This window comes from Prosopis cineraria, unplaced genomic scaffold, assembly GCF_029017545.1.
Source record: "Prosopis cineraria cultivar Desert tree isolate PC_DT_omini unplaced genomic scaffold, ASM2901754v1 PC2, whole genome shotgun sequence".
In the NCBI taxonomy this organism is placed as follows: Eukaryota; Viridiplantae; Streptophyta; class Magnoliopsida; order Fabales; family Fabaceae; genus Prosopis; species Prosopis cineraria.
Window position 1 is genome coordinate 43,109,694 of NW_026555333.1, and position 19,903 is coordinate 43,129,596.

Below are 19,903 nucleotides of genomic sequence, written 5' to 3' on the forward strand. Positions count from 1 at the left end.
TGAACAGGAAGGAATGATTCAATCAACAAGGTTGTGCGATGGAAGTGAGGTTAATCATAACAATTACCAAGCATCTAGTCATGTGCAGAACAGGGACGATTTGTTCACGGAATGATATAGAGATGCTAGCTACCTAGTTCCTATATTCCTATATTGTTTTTCCCTGTTTTTTTTTACCTTAATATTCTATATTTCCTCAAAATCTCACTTCTTAAGGGAAGTAATATCCATTCATGAAATCTAGAGGCTCATACTAATTATGTTGCTGACGTGTCCTGTTATTACTGGATCCTGACTTCAACAGATTCAACGTTGACTATAGAGGACCCAACCCAACCCGGTCTCTCACCCTCACTCTATTCCTCCTCTTCTGTTTCCCTCCCTCTCTCTCCTTGGCGCAAAGAGACCAGAAGTAGGTGAAAAGCAAAGCACAATTTCAGATTTTCGCATTTCCGTGACAACCACTATAGCTCCCTTTACCTAATCTAATAGAAAAGTGAGAGAGTTTCACCGGAAAAAGTGAGACAAGAGAAAATAGAGATACCCTTCATTTCCGGTGGAGAAGAATTTGTCTCGTGGGGTTTCTGTGGATAGTTCATTCGTTCAATTTTTTTGTCTTTGGAGTAAATGACATCTGGGGAACTGGTTGGGAGGTTGAAGTGACGGATGAATCCCATGTTCGCATCTCAGTCGAAGGTTTGAAAGTCTGGAAATTTGAAGTCAAATCTCTCTGATTTGTCTTTGTCGCTGTTGGAGTCGGAGCTCACTCGCGGATTTGAAATGCTGATAATTTTGGATGATGGTTATGGTCGGATTCAGACTCAGTCACAATGAAGTTGATTCTTCTGTGATACCCTGTGGAAATGTCGGCCTCTTCGGCTTCTTTTGAGCGGCCGCGACCTGCCGCTTCCAACACGGTATGTTTCTTCTTGGTATGAAGGATATATACCAGCTGGGAAGGAGTTTTCTTTATGGATTTTAATTAGAGTTGAATCACATGCCGGAACGGTTGCGATTTTAAAGTGAACGTATTTGATTATATAGCGTTTATGTGCCTTCAAAATGTAGTCACAGAAGACAATATTCAAGAAAGTTAAGTAAGGCCTTGCTGAGTTTTCGTTGCGTTTAACTGTTGAATTTGACGAGGAATTCTGTGCAAGATGTATTTACCCCTTAGTGATTTCTGAAATTTCAAATTCTGGCGAGGGGTGGAAAAGAATTTTCCTTCTAGTGTACTTTTTAAATTTCCTATGAATACCTGTTTCCAAAAGTTTGGACCGTTTTCTTGGGGCCACTAGTCTTATTGCCTACATATATAAATGGTGATGGCTTTGAAAAGAGGGGTGTCTGTTAACAGATGAGAGCGTCCTTGATAGATGATGGTAACAAGTAAGTGCATTGGCATAAAAAGGAACTTCATGACTGAAGCAGTTGAATTTAGAGGAATTTTATTTGCAGTATTTGGAAAAAGAACTAAAGGGTGCTGCATGACCTAACTATAAGCTTGAATTGCAAAGAAGAATAATGTAGAGGGTAAAGTGAATCTATTCTACTGTCCTTTCTGTCACAGCCCATTGAGAAGGGACCTAGTCCAGTCAGTTGGACTGTGTTGATTTCCTTCATTGATGGTTAGTTAAATGATATATCATGGTAGATGATTGTCTTCTGGATTTTTATTGTGGGGTTTCTATTTATGCAGCGATCTTCTATTTGTGCATGGTTAAATATTTTATAACTTAATATGTGTCTATCCCTCATTCTCCCTCAGAGATGGTTTGATATTTTGAAGTTAGAACTTGGTCATCTTGTTTTCTTTATTCATCCTTTTTCAATTTTATTTTGGCAAAACATCATTTAGAGAACTAATTATATATCCATAGATCCATTATTTATCTGTATACTTATACCCACTTAAGCATTATACTTTTGTTTTTAAGTTTTACTATTCACTATTATAACTCCATTTTCTTGTTTATCTGAAATTGTATTGGTATTCATTGAATATTTTAGTTTTTACTGTTTGATTGTTTTGTTCTCTAGTTTTCAAATTCTTCTGGACAATTTGTAGTCCATGGCCATTGATACTTTAGTCTATGGCATTAGGTCATTTAGAGTGAGAGTGGCTTAAATTGGAACGGGTAGGATACTAACCTGACCATCAATGCTACTAATGCGCTCTATGGAGATTTATATCTCAAGGGTTTGTCTTTTTCAGAAATATCTATTAGGGTGAGTGATAGCCTTCTTATTAGATTTTGGGAGAGTAGTTGGGCGGGAAATGTTCGTTTTTTTTATGCCTTTTTGAGACTATCAAATTTCATCTTTGCGTAATTCTTTTGTACAAAAACTTTGGTCTTTTCAGGATTCCTCCCTCTGGTTCTTTATACAAGTCACTTTCCAGAAGAGTTTTATGGTCCAAAATGTAAATCATTTTGAAATAGTTTCTGGAGCATTACTTGCTTTATTCCAAAAATGCCCTCAATCTATTTCTTTGTTTTGGTGAGGTATTGAAAAGTGATTTATATAAGGGAAAATCGAAAGTCCCGTTGAGGAACTTAATTATCAATAGGTCCCATTCTGTGCAAAATGTCACAGGATGACATGTAAATAACACTATAACACATGTTGACATGTAAAGGGGACCTATTAGTAATTAAATTCCTTACATGTGGCTTCTATGTGATTTTCTGTTTAAATTAAGGACCAGAGGGAATATTCTCTTTTGTTGAACTTTCATTTTAATAGGGATTCATTAGGTTGAGTATAGAATGATAATCCTTTTGCTTCCTTTTGAGACCATCTTTTCTTTCACTCTGGGTGAGAGTTTGGAATAATGATCTTTGCAGCGTGTAGTAAGCAAACCTTACATTATCTATTGTATGCACTCTTGTGCTAGGGAAAGATTTAACAAGGCAATTTGGAAATCAAAAGCTCCTTCAAAGGTCAAGCTGTTTATCTGGACACTGTAGATTAGCACTTTTGACTTTCTGCTGATCAGAGGCCTCATACAGCTTCTTCTCTTGTTCTTTTTTATCATATAATTTACCATCCTATTATGAAACTTTTGCTTGTTTATTTATCCAAAAAGAGGTAAATAAGCCATGTTGTTCTTTAATATTGATAATTTTGAGTTTATTTTTTTCCATCTTACTTTTGTGTTGTCTTTCTTCTGCTGGATTATAATGGCATTTTTATTCTCCAAATTTGGTGCTACTTTTCAAGATAAAGCTGGTGGAAATTCTTAAAATATTTCCATCACAAGTAATAGCTGCTTGATTTTAAATGCGTTTTAGTTAGAAGTGATCAAGTGGTTATTTGTTTGGCTTTCTAACATTTTGGTGATTTGTGACAGGTTTTTAAAAGTGGCCCACTTTTCATATCTTCTAAAGGTTGGTTATTCTACAGATTTTCCTCGCTTACTTTCCTTTCTCTCTTATAAGGACAAAGGGGTTATTTTCTGAGGTGGCTCTTCTGTTCTTAATGTTTTTTTATTAGACTACATATCCAAATGTATTGAATCATACAAATATTTATCTTTGTTGTACTGTTCTGAATTTTTGTAGGAATAGGCTGGAAGTCTTGGAAGAAGCGTTGGTTCATACTTACACGGACATCATTGGTTTTTTTCAAAAACGACCCTGTTAGTGTCACATAAATGGCTAAGTCGTTTCAAGTTATTTGATTGTCTCAACATGGATTTTGTTTTTCTCGTGTCAAATTATTTCTTTTCTTTCTGTATGCTTCTGCTCTAAAATAAGCAGATATTTGGGTATGTACAATGAACTTGCACATGAAAAGTAAGGTGCGATTGCCTAAACCATGCCCACCTATCAACATCAGAATATGAATATGCATTGTGCAATTTATTTTTGGTAAATGACATTTCATTTAGTTAATAGTTGTTATCATAAGGTCGGAGTGGCTGGATTGCTTTATGACAATCTTCAGTCTTCACTTGTGTGACTCCTTCCAACTGAAATATATGGGAGTTACAACTTTGATGTTAGTATTTGTAATTGTTTTTATTTTAATTGATTATGCAGAGCGCGCTTCCTCAGAGAGGTGGTGAAGTTAATCTAACACTGGGTGGTATTGACTTAAACAATTCAGGGAGGTACGTAAGATAATTAACATATTTTTTATTTAACATTATGGTTATCTGTTTTCTAATAATAACTTGAGTTATACATCTTCCAGTGTTGTTGTTAGAGAAGATAAAAAGCTTCTCACAGTACTGTTTCCGGATGGACGTGATGGTCGAGCATTCACTCTTAAGGTGCTCTATTTACAATAAAATTTTTAAGTGACAAAATGAGCTTCAATTATAATTATTTGTGATATGTAATAGCCATTTTAAAATTGTCTTTTTATATAAATTTCTCCACCATTCTCTTGTCAAACATCAGGCTGAGACATCAGAAGACTTGTATGAATGGAAGACAGCACTTGAGGAAGCTCTTGCTCAAGCACCAAGTGCTGCTCTTGTCATGGGACAAAATGGGATCTTTCGTAGTGATGCGAGTGATTCTGTTGAAGGGTCTTTCCATCAATGTTTGTTCTAATTCTTCATTACATTTTTTTCTTTTTTTTAAAGTAATAACTGATTTCTATAATCATGTTGGTTGTTCTTCCCTGTGTTTTTCTTTGTTGGTTTTGATTGTTTTTTTATTTTTTATACTATTTTATTTGTTGTTTTGTCAAGGTTGTTGTCATTCTTATTGTCACTTGAATTTATATTGTGCCTTTAGGGAGAGATAAGCGTCCAGTTAAGTCATTGGTTGTTGGAAGACCAATTCTACTTGCACTTGAAGATATTGACGGTGGTCCATCCTTCCTTGAAAAAGCTCTTCAGTTTTTAGAGAAGCATGGTAAGTTATGATTTTAAAATAGGGCTTGATTGCCATAACCTTGTGGTGCAAATGCATTTCTTTTCACCTATTGTTCCCTGTGTAATCATTTGGAGATATGTATTTATCCCCTTCGTATGTGGTTTGTTTAAAAGCGAAAACTAATAGGGGAGCAGGTATATGTGTATGATTATGTGTAATTACTTGAGTGTTTTTTAGGGTTGGAGCTCTTATTAACTCCCCAAAAGGCAGCTATAATCCTCCCTTCTCTGTAATAGCTCTAGCCTATGCTCATTCAAGATTCATGGGTATTCAAGTAGTGAAGATTAGCTAAAGAAGGTCAAGCAGACTACTCAAGAGAAGTAGCTTGAAGATATCTGGTAGTTGTGTTATTGTGTTGTTGTGATTAGATGTAGCCAAGGAGTATGACGGGGAGAATGTCTAGGAGGCAGCTCAAGGGAAGCAAGTCAAGAATTCTGAGAGCTATGTGTACAAAGGATGTCAGTAGATGAATTATTAGTTGCTGTGAAATTCTTGAAGTACAGTGCAATGTCTAAATGTCCTAGTGTAGATATTATTCAACTATTAAATTGGATGAGGTGTCTAGGTGTCCTAATGTAGATAGATTTATTGCTAGAGAATATTCATGTAATTAAAGAAATTATTTACAATGAGTATAGAATCATTACATAGGCAGATTTGTAGGGATTTTCCAATGTATGTATTTATTAGTATTAATTGTGCTGGAGCCTCTTATTATTATAAATACGCTCACTGTGATCTACAAGAAATCATCACTTCATTTCACATGGCATTGGAGCGTCTGATTAATAATGAGAGCCTCAATTTTCATTTGCGCATTTCCATTTTTTTTTTCTGCCGCGCTTTTTCCAGGGAGAGTTTTTCGGAGAGGGTTAATTTTCAAGTTTATCATTGTTTGGAGTCTGAGAGTTTGCTAGGAGTAGGAGTCTTAATTATGTGTTGTTCATTGTAAGTTTATGTTCTAGTTGATCTCTATCTTTTTATTACCATAGGTAAAGAGGAGAGGGGCTGCCATAATGTGTCTGAGAGTTGTGCGTGTGTGCAAACATCTTCATTTGCCAATTACCATATTTCCAGTTTTATGTTATCAACTTAAATTTACGCTAATGTTATGCTTGATAAACAGAAGAAAACATAAACTAAGTAGCTTCCTGTGCGTTATGGGATGAGTTTGACATTTTAAGACATTCTTTTGATATTAGTGGAATTCTACTGGGAGGAGAAAATAAGGTGTTAACCCTAGGAAAGCTACAATAATAGACATTTTTATTTGGAAAAAAAAAAGGATGTCAAAATAATAGAGCACGCAAGATATCAAGTTTCTCTGCATGTCTAACAAGGAGATTCAATGAAAGAAGTCATGAGTTTAACTTTAAATTATTTTAGTCAATGCTTGCATTGATAGTTAAGACAGAAGTCAAGGCTTTTTTTATGTCAGCAACATAATAACAGTTTGCAATCTGTAATTCAAGGTAAAAATTCATCAGTTAGTTCAGCTTTTAGTCATTATTTCAGGTCTCTTGATTGAAAAAAAAATAAAATTTAACCACCTGGTTATTAAGAAACTTGAGTTTGTCAACCATTTTTTTTTTAAATTGCACGAGTTGTCTGCACAATATGAGGTTTGTTGGCTAGAAAGTAGAAACTATATTGTTTTACAATAATTTGTTCAGATTTGTGTTGACAGAATTGAGTTGGGCTTTCTTGAATGGGGTTGTGAAACGCAGTTCTTAATTTTGTTGTTGGTCTACATCTAAATCCTTACAGTTGTGCCTCAGCTTATAACTTTGAATTGTTTATCATTTGATTTGCTTTAAGTTTTAAATGCCTTTCACTTTGTGTTGCTAAGCATATTGGAAATACATCCAATTGTACAATGGAGGGCAAAAGAATTATAATGCATGGAACGTGTTATACTTATTCTTTAGTTAAGAGGTTTTGTTCATTTTATCATGTCTTTTTGCAGGAACTAAAGTTGAAGGAATTTTGCGGCAATCTGCAGATGTTGAGGAGGTAGATCGGAGAGTTCAAGAATATGAGCAAGGTACTAATAATGGTTCACTGCCTGTTGATCCTGTTGGTGTATGTATAGCCAAATCAGAATCACCATTTGAGGTTTTTTCCGTGGTTCAACCTTGTTGCAGATGAAAGACCAGCAAAAATGCTATTCGACCTTAGATTCTTAGTTATTTTTATTTTTCTTTTCAAGCATGGATTCCAAATTCCTTATTTTTACTCATTTTTTCAGGCAAGAATGAATTTTCTTCTGATGAGGATGCTCATGTTATTGGTGACTGTGTTAAGGTATTTATATTTTGTTGATTTTATTAGCTTAAGTAAATGTAATCTGAACCAAATTGTGTGTGAACATACTATAGCATTGAGGAGAAAAATCTCTTTTGCTGATTGAATTTTTATCCAGTTTAAGTACATGAATGCAGAACCAAATTATTTGTTGAACACACTGTAGCATACTATGTAATATTCTACATGTGCTGTAGGATTGCCTGTGAATGTTATGTAAGCTACAAATCCCTCAACCATGAAAATTGAATTTAGTAGGGTCAATTTTTTGTATAGGAGATTTTAAGTTTGTGAGGACTTCTTTTTCTTTCCCTTTTTAAATGAAAGAAGAAATTTAATTAGAGTCAAAGAAGATTACAAAGCCTAAGATATTTATCTCAAGCACCACAGAAGGGCATGTGACAGAAACTGTAAAAGCAAGAGCAGACAATGACATCAATATAAAAATTGTGTTGTGTGCCCTAAGGTTCCAAAAACTTCTTGAAGTAGCATATAGTAGACCATAAAGAACTGCTAAACAACTGGAATTTATTTAGTAAGTCTTAATTGCTGAATGTACGATTTTCCTCAGCTGTTTTTTCCTTACCCTTTCCCCTGTCCAAACACTTAATAAGTTCATTAACTACGTGAACTATTCAGATATTTGGCCTATTGCTTCTCAATTAGTTTTCGGTCCTTACTAACTTGAGGCTGTAGATCAATCGTGCATCATTTCATTAACTTTGAGGGTTAATGAATTTAATCAGGAAATAGTTAGTATTTTTTTATTCAACTGATAAAATATGAATCCTGGACTATGAAAAAAGTCTGTTTTTTAAGCATTTTGTATCGTAACTTTCTTGCTTTATTCACAGCATGTATTAAGGGAGCTACCTTCATCTCCAGTTCCAGCATCATGCTGCACTGCTTTGTTAGAGGCTTATAGTAAGTTTTGTTTTGTGCTTTATTTCTTTTCTTGCCATGCTTTTAACAATAGATGCCATGTGTTCTTCTAAAATCCTGAATGCTTTGTATGAAACTTGAATTGAGAAAGGATTTTAATACATTAAAAAATGTGATGCTAGAAATATATGGAAAAACCTAGTTAGAATTGTCATTATCCTCATTTTAAAACTCAGGATTTAATTTATTTTGAATTTCAAATTAGGATAGAATTTATCTTTTATCTTATGTTTTAGGATTATATTAGGTTTAGATTATTGTCATTTGAATAGCTAGTATGAGTTACATTGCATGGAGTCTAAAAAATGAATCACACTGTTCATGGCTCATGAACAGTAGTTGTTAGAGTTTTTTGTATTATATATAGATATAGATAATAGATTATATTGGGCTTCATAAATAGTGCTAAGGTTATTTTGATGTTAGACTTTCTTGTGACCTGAATAAAGATTGAGAATTTTGTCATTATTATACCTTTCCCTCAACACTGTATCGTCCCCTAAATTTCTATCATCCTCCGAATCTTTCTCCATTTTCTCCTTCCCATTCCTTCACTGTTTTGCATCAAAATTTTTATTATTTTTCTCATTTTTTGTTGTACTGGATAGTTTTACATTTTGAATATTGTTTCTCTTTCATGTCAAGAATGCTTGAAAATTTGAATGGATCATCCAATTTTGTTGATAATTGCTGATCAATGCATTAGGTCTTATGTTCGAATTTGTATACAAGTATTTCAAATTTGTTTATTGAATTCATGATATAATACATATGAGAAGATGCAGATACTTCTGATCTAGTGAGAAAATGCCACATGGTGACATGCAATGTTGTTTGTTGCAAATCTAGAAGCACTGAATTATGCTGTGTTTGGAATGCAAATGATTTTGTGAAAAACCAGATCTTAAACTCAGAATATATGCATTGTAAGTTCAATAAGTGGCAAGTTAGAAATGATCTGGAGGTAAAAATTGGGGATTCATTCATACCACAAGTGACAAAGTTCAGCTATCTAGGATCAATCATACAAATTGATAGGGATGTCATACATAGAATACAAGCTGGATGGTTAAAATGGAGAAGGGTATTGGGGGTTCTTTGTGATCAGAAGATACTAAATAAATTAAAAGAGAAGTTTTGTTGAACGGCTATAAGACTAGCAAAGCAATGTTATATGATAGTGATGTTAGGCAGTAAAGGGACATGAATAGGAGGTATGAGGGGACTCTCCTATTAGTATGAATAGGAGGTATGTAGAATGTGTCTGTTGGTTGAATAATACCACCTTTACATTTTACATGTAACACTAATGATGTTCTGTACTTTTTTACTTGGCAAGAAATTGATAGGAGGGAAGCTAGGATCAGCGCGATGCGCTCTGCTATACTGGAAACCTTTCCAGAGCCTAATCGACGTTTATTACAGAGGTAACCCTCGCTTTTGTGGCTCCCCTCTAGACTCTGATTGATGATATGTTCCACAAATATCCATGTGCATGATGTCATTCTATTGTGTGCCAAATTTGTAATTCCATCTGAGAGATTATTATTTTAGGTTTTGGAAATTTTCAGAAGAATACTGTCTTGAATTTATAAGCTTATATTGATATTGATTAAAGACAATGGTAGAATTGTTAAAACAACTGGATCTGAGGAGAAAGCTTCTTAATTTTTCTCTGGAGGTCAATCATTATTCCATTGTGAGTGTAAAGAGTATTATTCATTCATTAGATGCTCATTACATTAACACCTCCTCCTATTTATACTAACTAATAGGAGCTTCCTAAGTCCTAACCAACAGTCATTCCTAGTAAATCACTGATTTTCATGTAACGTGTCATTTATAAGAAATGAACTAGAAATACTACTTGTTGGTTATTCATTGTGATGTCCCTTGAGAGATAAAATAATTGTTGTTTATTAAAATATTTAAATGTTAATAATGACATGTCTTGGAATGTAATAAATGTTGATATCTCTACCTATGCAGAATTCTGAAGATGATGCATAAAATTGCTTCTTATTCTCTTGAGAACCGAATGACTCCATCTGCTATTGCTGCTTGCATGGCACCATTGCTCTTAAGACCTTTACTAGCTGGAGAATGTGAACTGGAGGATGAATTTGATACTAGTGGTGATAGTTCAGCTCAGCTTCTTGCAGCTGCTAATGCTGCTAATAATGCTCAAGCAATCATTACGACTTTGTTGGAAGAGTATGATAGTATTTTTTATGTAAGATACTCTCAGTCAACCTTTTATTGCTTGTTAAAAAGAAATGGTGATTGATAGCCTTAGGGTTTGTTTATCTTCAATACTAGCGTGTGACTGCGTGTTGTTATTGCATTTTTAAGATCAGATCGTAATTTGAATTGATAAAAATTTAAATTTGCTAACCTAGTGCCTGTTTAATATATATATATATATATATTTTCCAATTTGAATCAGGCGCTTAGCTTCTTGCTGTTGTTTCAGGATGAAATTATACAGAGATGCTCCATTTCGGCAGACTCTAGGGTTGAAAACAGTGAGACTGAGGATTCCACTGACGATAATAATGTCGATGTGAAAGACAATGGTTACCATGATGCAGAGAATGAAGTTGATCAAGAGACAGATGATGATGCTGTTCGTGTGCAAAGTGGAAAAATGAGTGAAAGTAGTGGTTATGCTGGCAGTGATCTGTACGATTACAAGGTTCTCTCTCATTTAGTCCCCCTATTTATTATCACTATTTTCCTTCGAACTCATTCTTCTTAAATAAAGTACAAAAGAGGGGAATAATATTTAAAGAATTTCAAGCTTCCATTTTTTTCCTGGTCATGATTCAAATTAAATGCTTTGATTAGTATTTTTAATCAAGATGAAATGACTGAGGTGTGGAGAATAATCATACCGTAATCATCAGCCTTCTCTTTTTATCAGCAGGTATTTGGTGGTGACGATTCTGATGCTGGATCCTCCAATGGTTACCATGCTAAGGCTGAGATTGCAAATTCCAATGCTGATACTGATGCCAAACATTCTACAGATCCAAACAAGCAGAAGGGAAACGAAAATTCAGCTGATGAGAAGGATGCTACAAATATGTTGCCTGGCCCTGAGTCTTATCGTTCTATGGGTGAAATATTATCTTCAATGGATCCTGGTAATCACTTTTCTGTGCCTGGAAATGAACCAGGTTCTGGGAAGCAAACTGGTAGATCTAGTAACACCAATGTCAGTTCTAAACGATCAGCATTCTGGGGAAGGAGCAATGTGAGTTATTTTTTGTTTTTTTGTTTTTTTGTTTCCCTGACCATCGCTGCTCTTAACAACTTACCAATATGGGCTGTGTGCACTGTCTTGCACTGTTCTTTAATTTCTATCATTTTTCATATTTCAGAAGGTAAATGTTGATCAAAGAGGAGTGTAGGGGAGCGAAGGTAGAGATGGTATAGCTCAAATATTTCAAAGTAACCAATCACCGTTTATGTCTTTAAATTGGATACATAATAACCTGTGTATCCACTTAATGCTACTAGGATAATAAATCTTAACATGATTATCAGGTGTTCCTAATCTTCACAGGAAACTTTAATAAACCAAAGCCTCAAATAATAATTCCTTAACTCATTACAGATTGAACACAACTCCCTGTTCATGTTACCCCTTTTTTCTAAGCAAAACGAGGAAATTTTTCCAGGAGTTCAAACAACATGCAGTTGTATAGGAATGTCATCCTCAAACAAAAAACACTATAGGAACATAAAAAACACATTAATGAAATAAAGCCTCTGATTTGCACTGCATTCTTGACATGGTGAACCCCTTAAAAAGGTTGTGAATTTTTAGACTGTTAAGGATCCAAAAGGATGGAATATAAATGCACTGCAAATTTGATAAGAGAGTAGGTAGCAATAATTTGGAGGCTAAAATTAGGGATCAGATCATACCACAAGTGGCAAAGTTTAGATATTTGGAGCAATTATACAAAAATGATGGTGAAATTGATGGGGATGTTGCACATAGCATACAAGCAAGGTGATTCAAATGGAGAAAGGCTACAGGAACTATTTATGACTGAGAAGTATCTAAAAAGCTTAAAAGGAAGTTTTATCCAACTGTTATAAAACTCGTTATGTGATGTGTTAGAGTGACAAGAACATAAAGTTGGCGTAGTGGAGATGAAGATGTGAAATGGATGTGTAAGCATACAAGAAAAGATAAGATTCATAATGATTATATATGAGGAAGAGTTGTTGTGGCATATATTAAGGATAAAAGGTAGAAAATCATTTGAGATGGTTTAAACATGTACAAGGAAGGCCATAGGAGGTGCTGGTGAGGAGGGTGAATTAGATAGTTTTAAGTCTTGCAAAGAGGGGCATAAGAAGATCTAAGAGAATACTCAATGAAGATATTAAATGAGGCCTTTTGGTTACTTAACATATCCAAAGATTTGATTGTTGATTGAGCACAATGACATCATTCAATCCATGTAACTAATCATGCCTAATGGGATTAGATTTCTTCTTATTGTTGTAGTCTGAAGCTGTGAGGCTAGTTTTACTAACAAAAAAGGTGAAGACAGAAAATTTGTAGAGATTCTTGTGTTAGGCTTCAATCAAAGGTGCTAAACCCCCCCCCCCCCAAAAAAAAAGTAGCTCCAAACCTAACGTACTTGGCAGGTGAGCAATTTTATAAATGAAATCTGGCAAATCATGCAGCAGTTGACTTCATGGAGTACAATTGTAATGCATAAATGATTAACAAAAGTAGCTCCTATTTCCTATTTCAGAGCTACTACTGCATATTATGCAGCAGTCAAATTTATGGCTGGTCACTGTAAGGAAATCTGGGAAAAGAATCTTAGGCGTGATGTTAATAATATTTGTAATAGGGGTTTGGTATAAAGATGGGAACTAGAAATTATTTAATTAGTTTTATTTTGGATTTAATTGTTCTTCTGTTATGTGATATCCTTTTGTAAATTGTCTTTTTTTTTTATCATATTTTATCTTGTTAGGAATTATCTCTTGGGCTCTTTATGAAGGCCTACTTGGGTCAGTTAGCCTTTTATTGATCATTGAATTTTTTTTTTTTTTTTGGGGGCTCCTCCCCCTCTATTTCTTTCTACATCTCCCTCCTATTTCTCCTTCTCCCCCTTTTCCTCTATATTTCTGTTTTGTTCTGCATTATGTTGTCAATATCATCATTTTATTCTTTATCTCATTATTTTGTTTATGGTGCTTTATCTAAAGATCTGACTATTTAGAACATCTTATCTACAATATATAAGAATTCTATATCTTTAAACTGCTAATCTAGACTATACTACAAAATGTTCACAGTTTTAGAAGCTAAATCATGGGATGATGTTATTATGTTATATTTAATCGAATGCAATCTATACTTCACATATAGTCATGTCATAATAAATTTAAATGAGTTGTCAATTTAAACATGTCAACTTGATATGGCAGCAGCTGATATAAATTAATTTCACGAGTGCAACAATGCCACTGTACAATTTCCTATGCATTTTGTGTAATTGTGTCCTTAAACTTGATGTTCTATGCATCTGTTAATGTGATCTGATGATTTATGCAGGTGAAAAGGACACCCTCAGTGGAGTCTGTTGATTCTTCTGGAGAAGAAGAGTAAGAAGCTTATGGTTATTGTTTTATTATTTTTTAAATAGAAAATGCTATCCAGCAAGATTTTTATGTTTATTTTTACTGCAGAGTGAAAAGCTTATAATGTGTGCCACTTTCCAGATTTAACACAATCAAATCCTTGGCTTTTAGGGCCTCTTTTTGGTTGATTGATATTGTTATTGTTGCTGTTTCTTTATAGTGGTTACTCGCTCTCCTTGGACTATGGCATTAGTATGTTTTTTTCCCCAAATTCACAGTAATTTTTCTCCTGTCTCCGTCCCCACAACCTGGTAGGATTGTGGACTGGTTGCATGTCTTGTTGGCTTTTTCTGAAGCTATAGAAGTATATTTTGTGATTTGCTTCATACACGTTCTCTCCTTTTCTCCTGGAAAGAAATAGACATAAATATTTATTTCTTTTCTATTTGATTGTAGGCTTGCTCTTTTCAAAGACCAGAGATTGCAAAAAATGACTTGCTTCAGTTCTCTCTTTTTTTCCTCCTAGAAAGAAATAGACATATAAATGTTGCTTTCTTATCTATTTGTCTGTAGGCTTGCTATTCAAAGACTAGAGATTGCAAAAAGTGATTTGCAACACAGAATTGCAAAGGAGGTATATTACTATTGTTTAACTCATTTATGCCAGAAATATAGATTATCGAATGTGTGTTATTAATTTATGGACTTGGTCATGTTTTTATTTAGGCTAGAGGAAATGCAATTTTACAAGCAAGCTTAGAGAGAAGAAAGCAAGCTTTGCATGAGCGGCGTTTGGCACTTGAACAAGATGTACTCTTCTCCACTGATATATCTATGCTGTCTGGTGAATTTTGACTGCTTTAGTATGATTTGTGCTGGCTTTTCTGCGCTTTGCTGGCATATGTTTGATGCCCTTGACTTTTCTGACAAAATCTGTCTTTTTTGTTTAGTAAAGTTCCGGTGTGCTACTTATTTGTCCAAATTTGTTCTAGTCCTCGTTCCCCCTTCTGTAGAAATCACTTTTGGCAGGAATGCAGGATAGATGGAAGTTCTATACTTACCTTAAGAATCTAGTCTTTTATTTTCTTTTCCTAACCAATTTCTTTATTCTCCAATTTTGCTCTTCATTAAGGGAGTTTGTCAGAGATTAGGCAATATGGGATGCCTAAGTCTCATTACGAGTAGTTTGAAATGTTTGTTTATGGTTCTCAATGAAAGTGGTTCTTCCCCCTCAACAGGGATCCCATGCTACCTAGTCCCTATCAGAGTCACCTGCAACTGCTTATTTTTTTCCCCATATCCTTCTTTTGATTTCTTCCTATTTCTATTTCCTGTTTTCTCCCACCATCATGCTGTCATTTTGAGCCTTCCTTTCTTTTTTGTTTTCTGTGGATGCATACTACTACGTGTTTCTTGTTTTTTATCCATGTAAGATCTGATTGATTGTGACAATAAAGGTTTCAAGATTGCAAGAGCAGTTGCAAGCTGAGAGGGATCTTAGAGCTGCATTAGAAGTTGGTTTGAGCATATCTTCAGGACAGTTTTCAGGCTCACGTGGAATGGATTCCAAGGTTTGGAAATTTAATGCAGATGTTACTACTTTTTCTGTTTAATTACATTTTCAGTACACATAATCTTATCAAATTTATTTATGTAAAGACAAGAGCTGAACTTGAGGAGATTGCACTTGCTGAAGCTGACGTGGCCAGGTTGAAGCAGAAAGTTGCAGAACTCCACCATCAGCTGAATCAGCAAAGACAGCATCACTATGGTTCGCTGCTTGATGCATCTGAGCGATACCAACACATCCAAAATCCTCCTCAGCAGTAAGTATTTAGAGTTGTGCTAACTTTGAAGTTTGCTTACTATTGCTGACTATGATGAGAAATTAACTGAATTGAATAATGTCTGAACCCAGCTTTTTCCAACTCCATGTTGACAAAAAAAAAAAAAACATTGTACGACAGGATTCTATTTCCCAAGTTTTTTTTTTTTTCTGGTGGAGATATTGTTAGCTGAATTTGCTGAGGAACTTTAAATTAGTTTCAGTTGCACATGAACTTGGCAATAGCCACTGTTAACTCATGGCATTGATACTGGAAATGTTGCACTTCGTATCAGAAAAAATTGCTTGAAAAAAGGGGAAAGAGGAATAAAACATTGACTCCTTTTCTTGTTTTGTTGAATTATTTGAGCTTTCTTGGTTTCTCATGAAATGCTTCTTTGTTTACTTCACTTGCCAGCATGGGTTAAATCCCTCGGCCAAAAAAAAAAAAAAACATGGGTTAAATCTCATGGCGCTTTTTCTAATTGAATCTGTCATTTCTCGACTGAAATCTAGTCTCCTGCTGCAGTTTCTCTTGGTTCTCTATAAATGAAAACTATATAAACTAGTTAGTTACCACATCCTTTTGTAATTACATGTCTGACTCATGCAGGAGATTTCTTCAGCAAGATTTTGATACAACCCTTGCCTTTTGTAATAATGAAAGGAAACAAAGGGCTGAGGTATGTTTCATAACATTCAAAATATGTTTTTGGCAAAAAAAAAAAAAAAAGAAGCACGGAGTATGCATGCCTGATCAATTGCTTTTCCTCTTAATTTATATTCTTCCATTCTATCGCTCCATTCCTTTTTCTTACCTAAAACATTTTCTAGTCTATCTTTCTCTAGTCAACTTTTTTGTTAGTGTGAATAATACCTTTGTTCCATTCCTCATACAATGTAACTTATTTGTGACAGCTGAGGTTAATCATTCAACTAGAATTGGCCGTAAGTTATCTTGTTTATGGAAAAAATAACAGCTTGTTTTCCATCACCACCCTCTGATTTTTAATGGAAGAAGAAAAATTATTACTGGGACGATGGTAGTGAGGTCTCCCAGAGGAGAAAAAAAGCAATGAGGGCCCTGCACAACTGGAGGTTAATTTATGCACAAGTGAATCGATGAACCTTTTGTTGTGCATAGATGAACCTTCAAATGTATGGGGCCCTCATTGTTATTTTCTTCTCTGGAGGCCCTTCTGCCATTCTCCCAATTTTTGGTCAAATTATGAAGCTGCAATATAGGAATATCTAGTTCAATTTACTCAAATTGTAAAGGATCTCAATTTACATCATCAACTATTTTTTGATTATTTTATGAAATTAACTGTTAAGCTGTGCTTGCCCTTAATGGACAATTTCGCTTTGAGGCTAACAAGTTAGTAACTAGACATAAAGTTTATTATCCAAACCTTATTTCAACTGAGTTGAGATTAGTAATGGTACATAGTTCTTCCTCTTTCTAGTCCAATAAGATTAGAATAATTTCATTAACATGGAAAAATCCACGTGGCACATATCCCCATGCTATATTCAGTGAGACATTAATGGTCTTCAATTTTTTAAAGACAGGAATTTATGCCATTCACTGCTCCATTGCTCTTAGCTCATTAACTTATTTTAATTGTTTTGAGTGCTCACATTGAAGCAACTAATGTTAGAACCTTGATTTCATTTCAACAGGAGAATTTGTTCGGTGCAGAATTGAGAGCTGTAAAAGGACAAGCATTGGCATCCAGTAATGGTTGTAAGCAGCCTTCTTGGAAGCAACCGGTAGACTCAACTAGTCCATGTGATTCTAAAAGTACTGAGGCATCAACAAGCATGTCTGTCGATGAGCTCTGCGCTGTTGATTCTACCTCATTACCCTCCACATCAAGAGCAGCAGAGGTAAGAGTTAAAGATTCAGCAAATATGACCGTTGCAAATTTTAGGGAAAATACAAAGTAGGTTTCTATATTTTGATTGTGTTTTGTTTTTAGTCCCTATGGTTTTATTTCATTGTTCTCAATTGCTTTAGTTTGATCTGTCTACAATGTTAGTCCTATAGTTTTAAAAGCGGACAAAAGGACTATTAGTTGGCATCAATGGAATTAATTTTGCTGATGTATATTTAAATCTGTTTAACCCATTTTTGACATATACTTAATCTTGTCTTCGTCTCCCACATTCTGTTTGATCTACATGCACAAGAAAGTTTTTTTGCCCCCTTGCCTTTTATCTTTAATCATATCTATTTGACTATTTCCATGTTAGTATATTTTTACTATGTGAGCAAAGGAGTTAGTATAGTTGCAACAAAATTAACTCCGTTAGTTTTGGGACTAAAAACAAAACAAAATCAAAATACAGAGACCAACCCAAATTTTATTGATTTAACGTCTTCATTGAATGGGATTTGTAACTATAATGAATCTCTCTTTTGTACTTCAAAAACAAAGAAAAACAAAAAACAAAAAACAAAAAAAGAAATTCTTGGTAAGTGTTCTGGTCATGGAAACCATTACCCAATAATACAACCTGCTAGATATTTTTCTGCTTACAAATGGTAATGTCGATGATTTCGTTTCCAGGTTATGGAATACGGAAGACATCCATCTGTTGCATCCTCAACCTTGGTAGAATTAACTACACGTCTTGATTTCTTCAAGGAAAGGCGTTCTCAGTTGATGGAACAGCTCCATAACCTTGACTTGAACTATGGTTAGACAACTTCCCCAGATGTCTTCATTGCATCATCACTGTCATGGAGTAGACCTGTCAAATTGATGCTTCATCAAATCATCTGGGAAGAATTGTGCTGACCTTTTTTGTATATTCTGACTCTGCGTACATGTTTATTATTTGTGGTCCTGTGTCTCATATTTCTTGTTCTGTTTTCGTTTTTTCTCTTTGGCTAGTGAAAAGGACATTGGTGTTTGGATGAGGAAACCTTTTTCTCTTGGTCATCAGGCTATTACTCTTTATTGTTAGTTTATTTCTTTTCTTATTAATTCCTTGTATCATTAGGGAAAGGGGTTGGAGGTTGGTGTAATTATTTGTTGGGTGGCATCTTATTGAATGAAACATCTATTGTGAGTAAATTTTCACTCAAGTTGCAGCAGATTTCTTTGTACATAGTTTGTGTAGTTGTCTGAACGTATTTGTTAAGCCATTGGGTTGTCAACAAGGATCCAATGACTAGGTGACCCCACTTATCTTGGAGTTGGTAAGTCTCATTTTGCTTATCTGCGATGTTGCAAAATCATGAAAATTGTGGCCTTTTGATCACTTATGTGCTGAGATTCTAATACTATTTCAAGACCAATTTCAAGCTAATAGGTTAAACTCAGGCATTGATTTGACTATAATTTAGAATATTTTCTTGAGATGGATTTTTAATCCGTTTCATCCACATATCAGTGTGTGGATTTCAATTGACAAAAATTAATTATAGAAAAAATTGATTAACAAAACATGATGATGTATAGATAATAGTTTTTTAAAATTGATTTTGATAATTGAAAATGTTTGGATTTTTTTAAAAAATCAATTATAAAAATGGTGGAAAATGAAAAATGTTGAGAATTGATTCTCTAATAGAGAAGAAAAATAGTTTATATCAGATGAAGTTTTAAAAGGAAAATCAAGATTGTTATAAGATTTTTCGAAACTATGATTTTTGGATCCAAAATTGATTTTGGGTGTGCATCCAAATAGGCTTGAACCACCTTCAAAAAGAAGTTTCACAAGTTATATGGGGTTATGCAAAATTGAGAATGTTGGGATTAGTATTTGCAAAACTCTGGTTTTGATTCCACTTCCAGAATTTATTCCAAATGAAATGAGAATCCAAACAGGCCTATAGTTTAGAAACGAGCAAGCAGGCCTGAAAATAATGGACAGGTTATCTATGTCAAAGAAAACAAAGGCTAACATGCTATGAATATTAATCTTTAACGCAGGAGGCACTCGCTATGAAAAAAGGTTTTCCAACAAGAAAAATAAACAACAGCCGATTGATTGTTAGAAAGAAATGAAATAAATTGATAGAGAATAAAATAATTTAAAATAAGATCATAGATTTATAGAAGAGTGCGAATGACAGATATTAGGGCCATGGAGTGACACAGAGAAACAGGAATTTATTACTATTCTTGCCAGTTCTCATTTCTATCAAATTCATAATTTTATTTTAATCTATTTTATTTTCCATTAACTCATTCTATTTCTTTCTATCAATCAATCGGATCAAGTTTTATTTTTTTCTAATATACTTGTACAACTTCAAATATATATATGGCGCTGTCATTAGTTATGCGATTGAAGTTTATTCTTGCAATTCTCG

The 19,903-nt window shown here is 34.3% G+C and overlaps 1 protein-coding gene across 3 annotated transcripts; it reads left to right on the top strand.

Moving 5' to 3' along the window:
• The first annotated feature begins 374 nt into the window (after window positions 1-374).
• On the top strand, window positions 375-18,659 carry LOC129303123 (rho GTPase-activating protein 7-like). 3 transcript variants are annotated; one of them, XM_054942197.1, is made up of 22 exons: window positions 381-917; window positions 3,353-3,389; window positions 3,564-3,640; window positions 4,044-4,114; window positions 4,198-4,276; window positions 4,407-4,551; window positions 4,749-4,868; window positions 6,856-6,933; window positions 7,138-7,193; window positions 8,048-8,117; window positions 9,475-9,562; window positions 10,125-10,368; window positions 10,609-10,830; window positions 11,059-11,391; window positions 13,726-13,775; window positions 14,325-14,385; window positions 14,478-14,561; window positions 15,209-15,322; window positions 15,411-15,577; window positions 16,190-16,259; window positions 17,260-17,466; window positions 18,150-18,659. In XM_054942197.1, the coding sequence occupies exons 1-22, from the start codon at window positions 864-866 to the stop codon at window positions 18,282-18,284; spliced, it is 2,562 nt and encodes an 853-aa protein (XP_054798172.1). In that variant the 5' UTR covers window positions 381-863; the 3' UTR covers window positions 18,285-18,659. The 3 variants fall into 3 exon arrangements, with proteins under 3 accessions (XP_054798174.1, XP_054798172.1, XP_054798173.1); XM_054942198.1 differs by having other exon boundaries at window positions 382-917; window positions 11,062-11,391; XM_054942199.1 differs by lacking the exons at window positions 16,190-16,259; window positions 18,150-18,659 and having other exon boundaries at window positions 375-917; window positions 17,260-17,430.
• The last annotated feature ends 1,244 nt before the right edge of the window (window positions 18,660-19,903 follow it).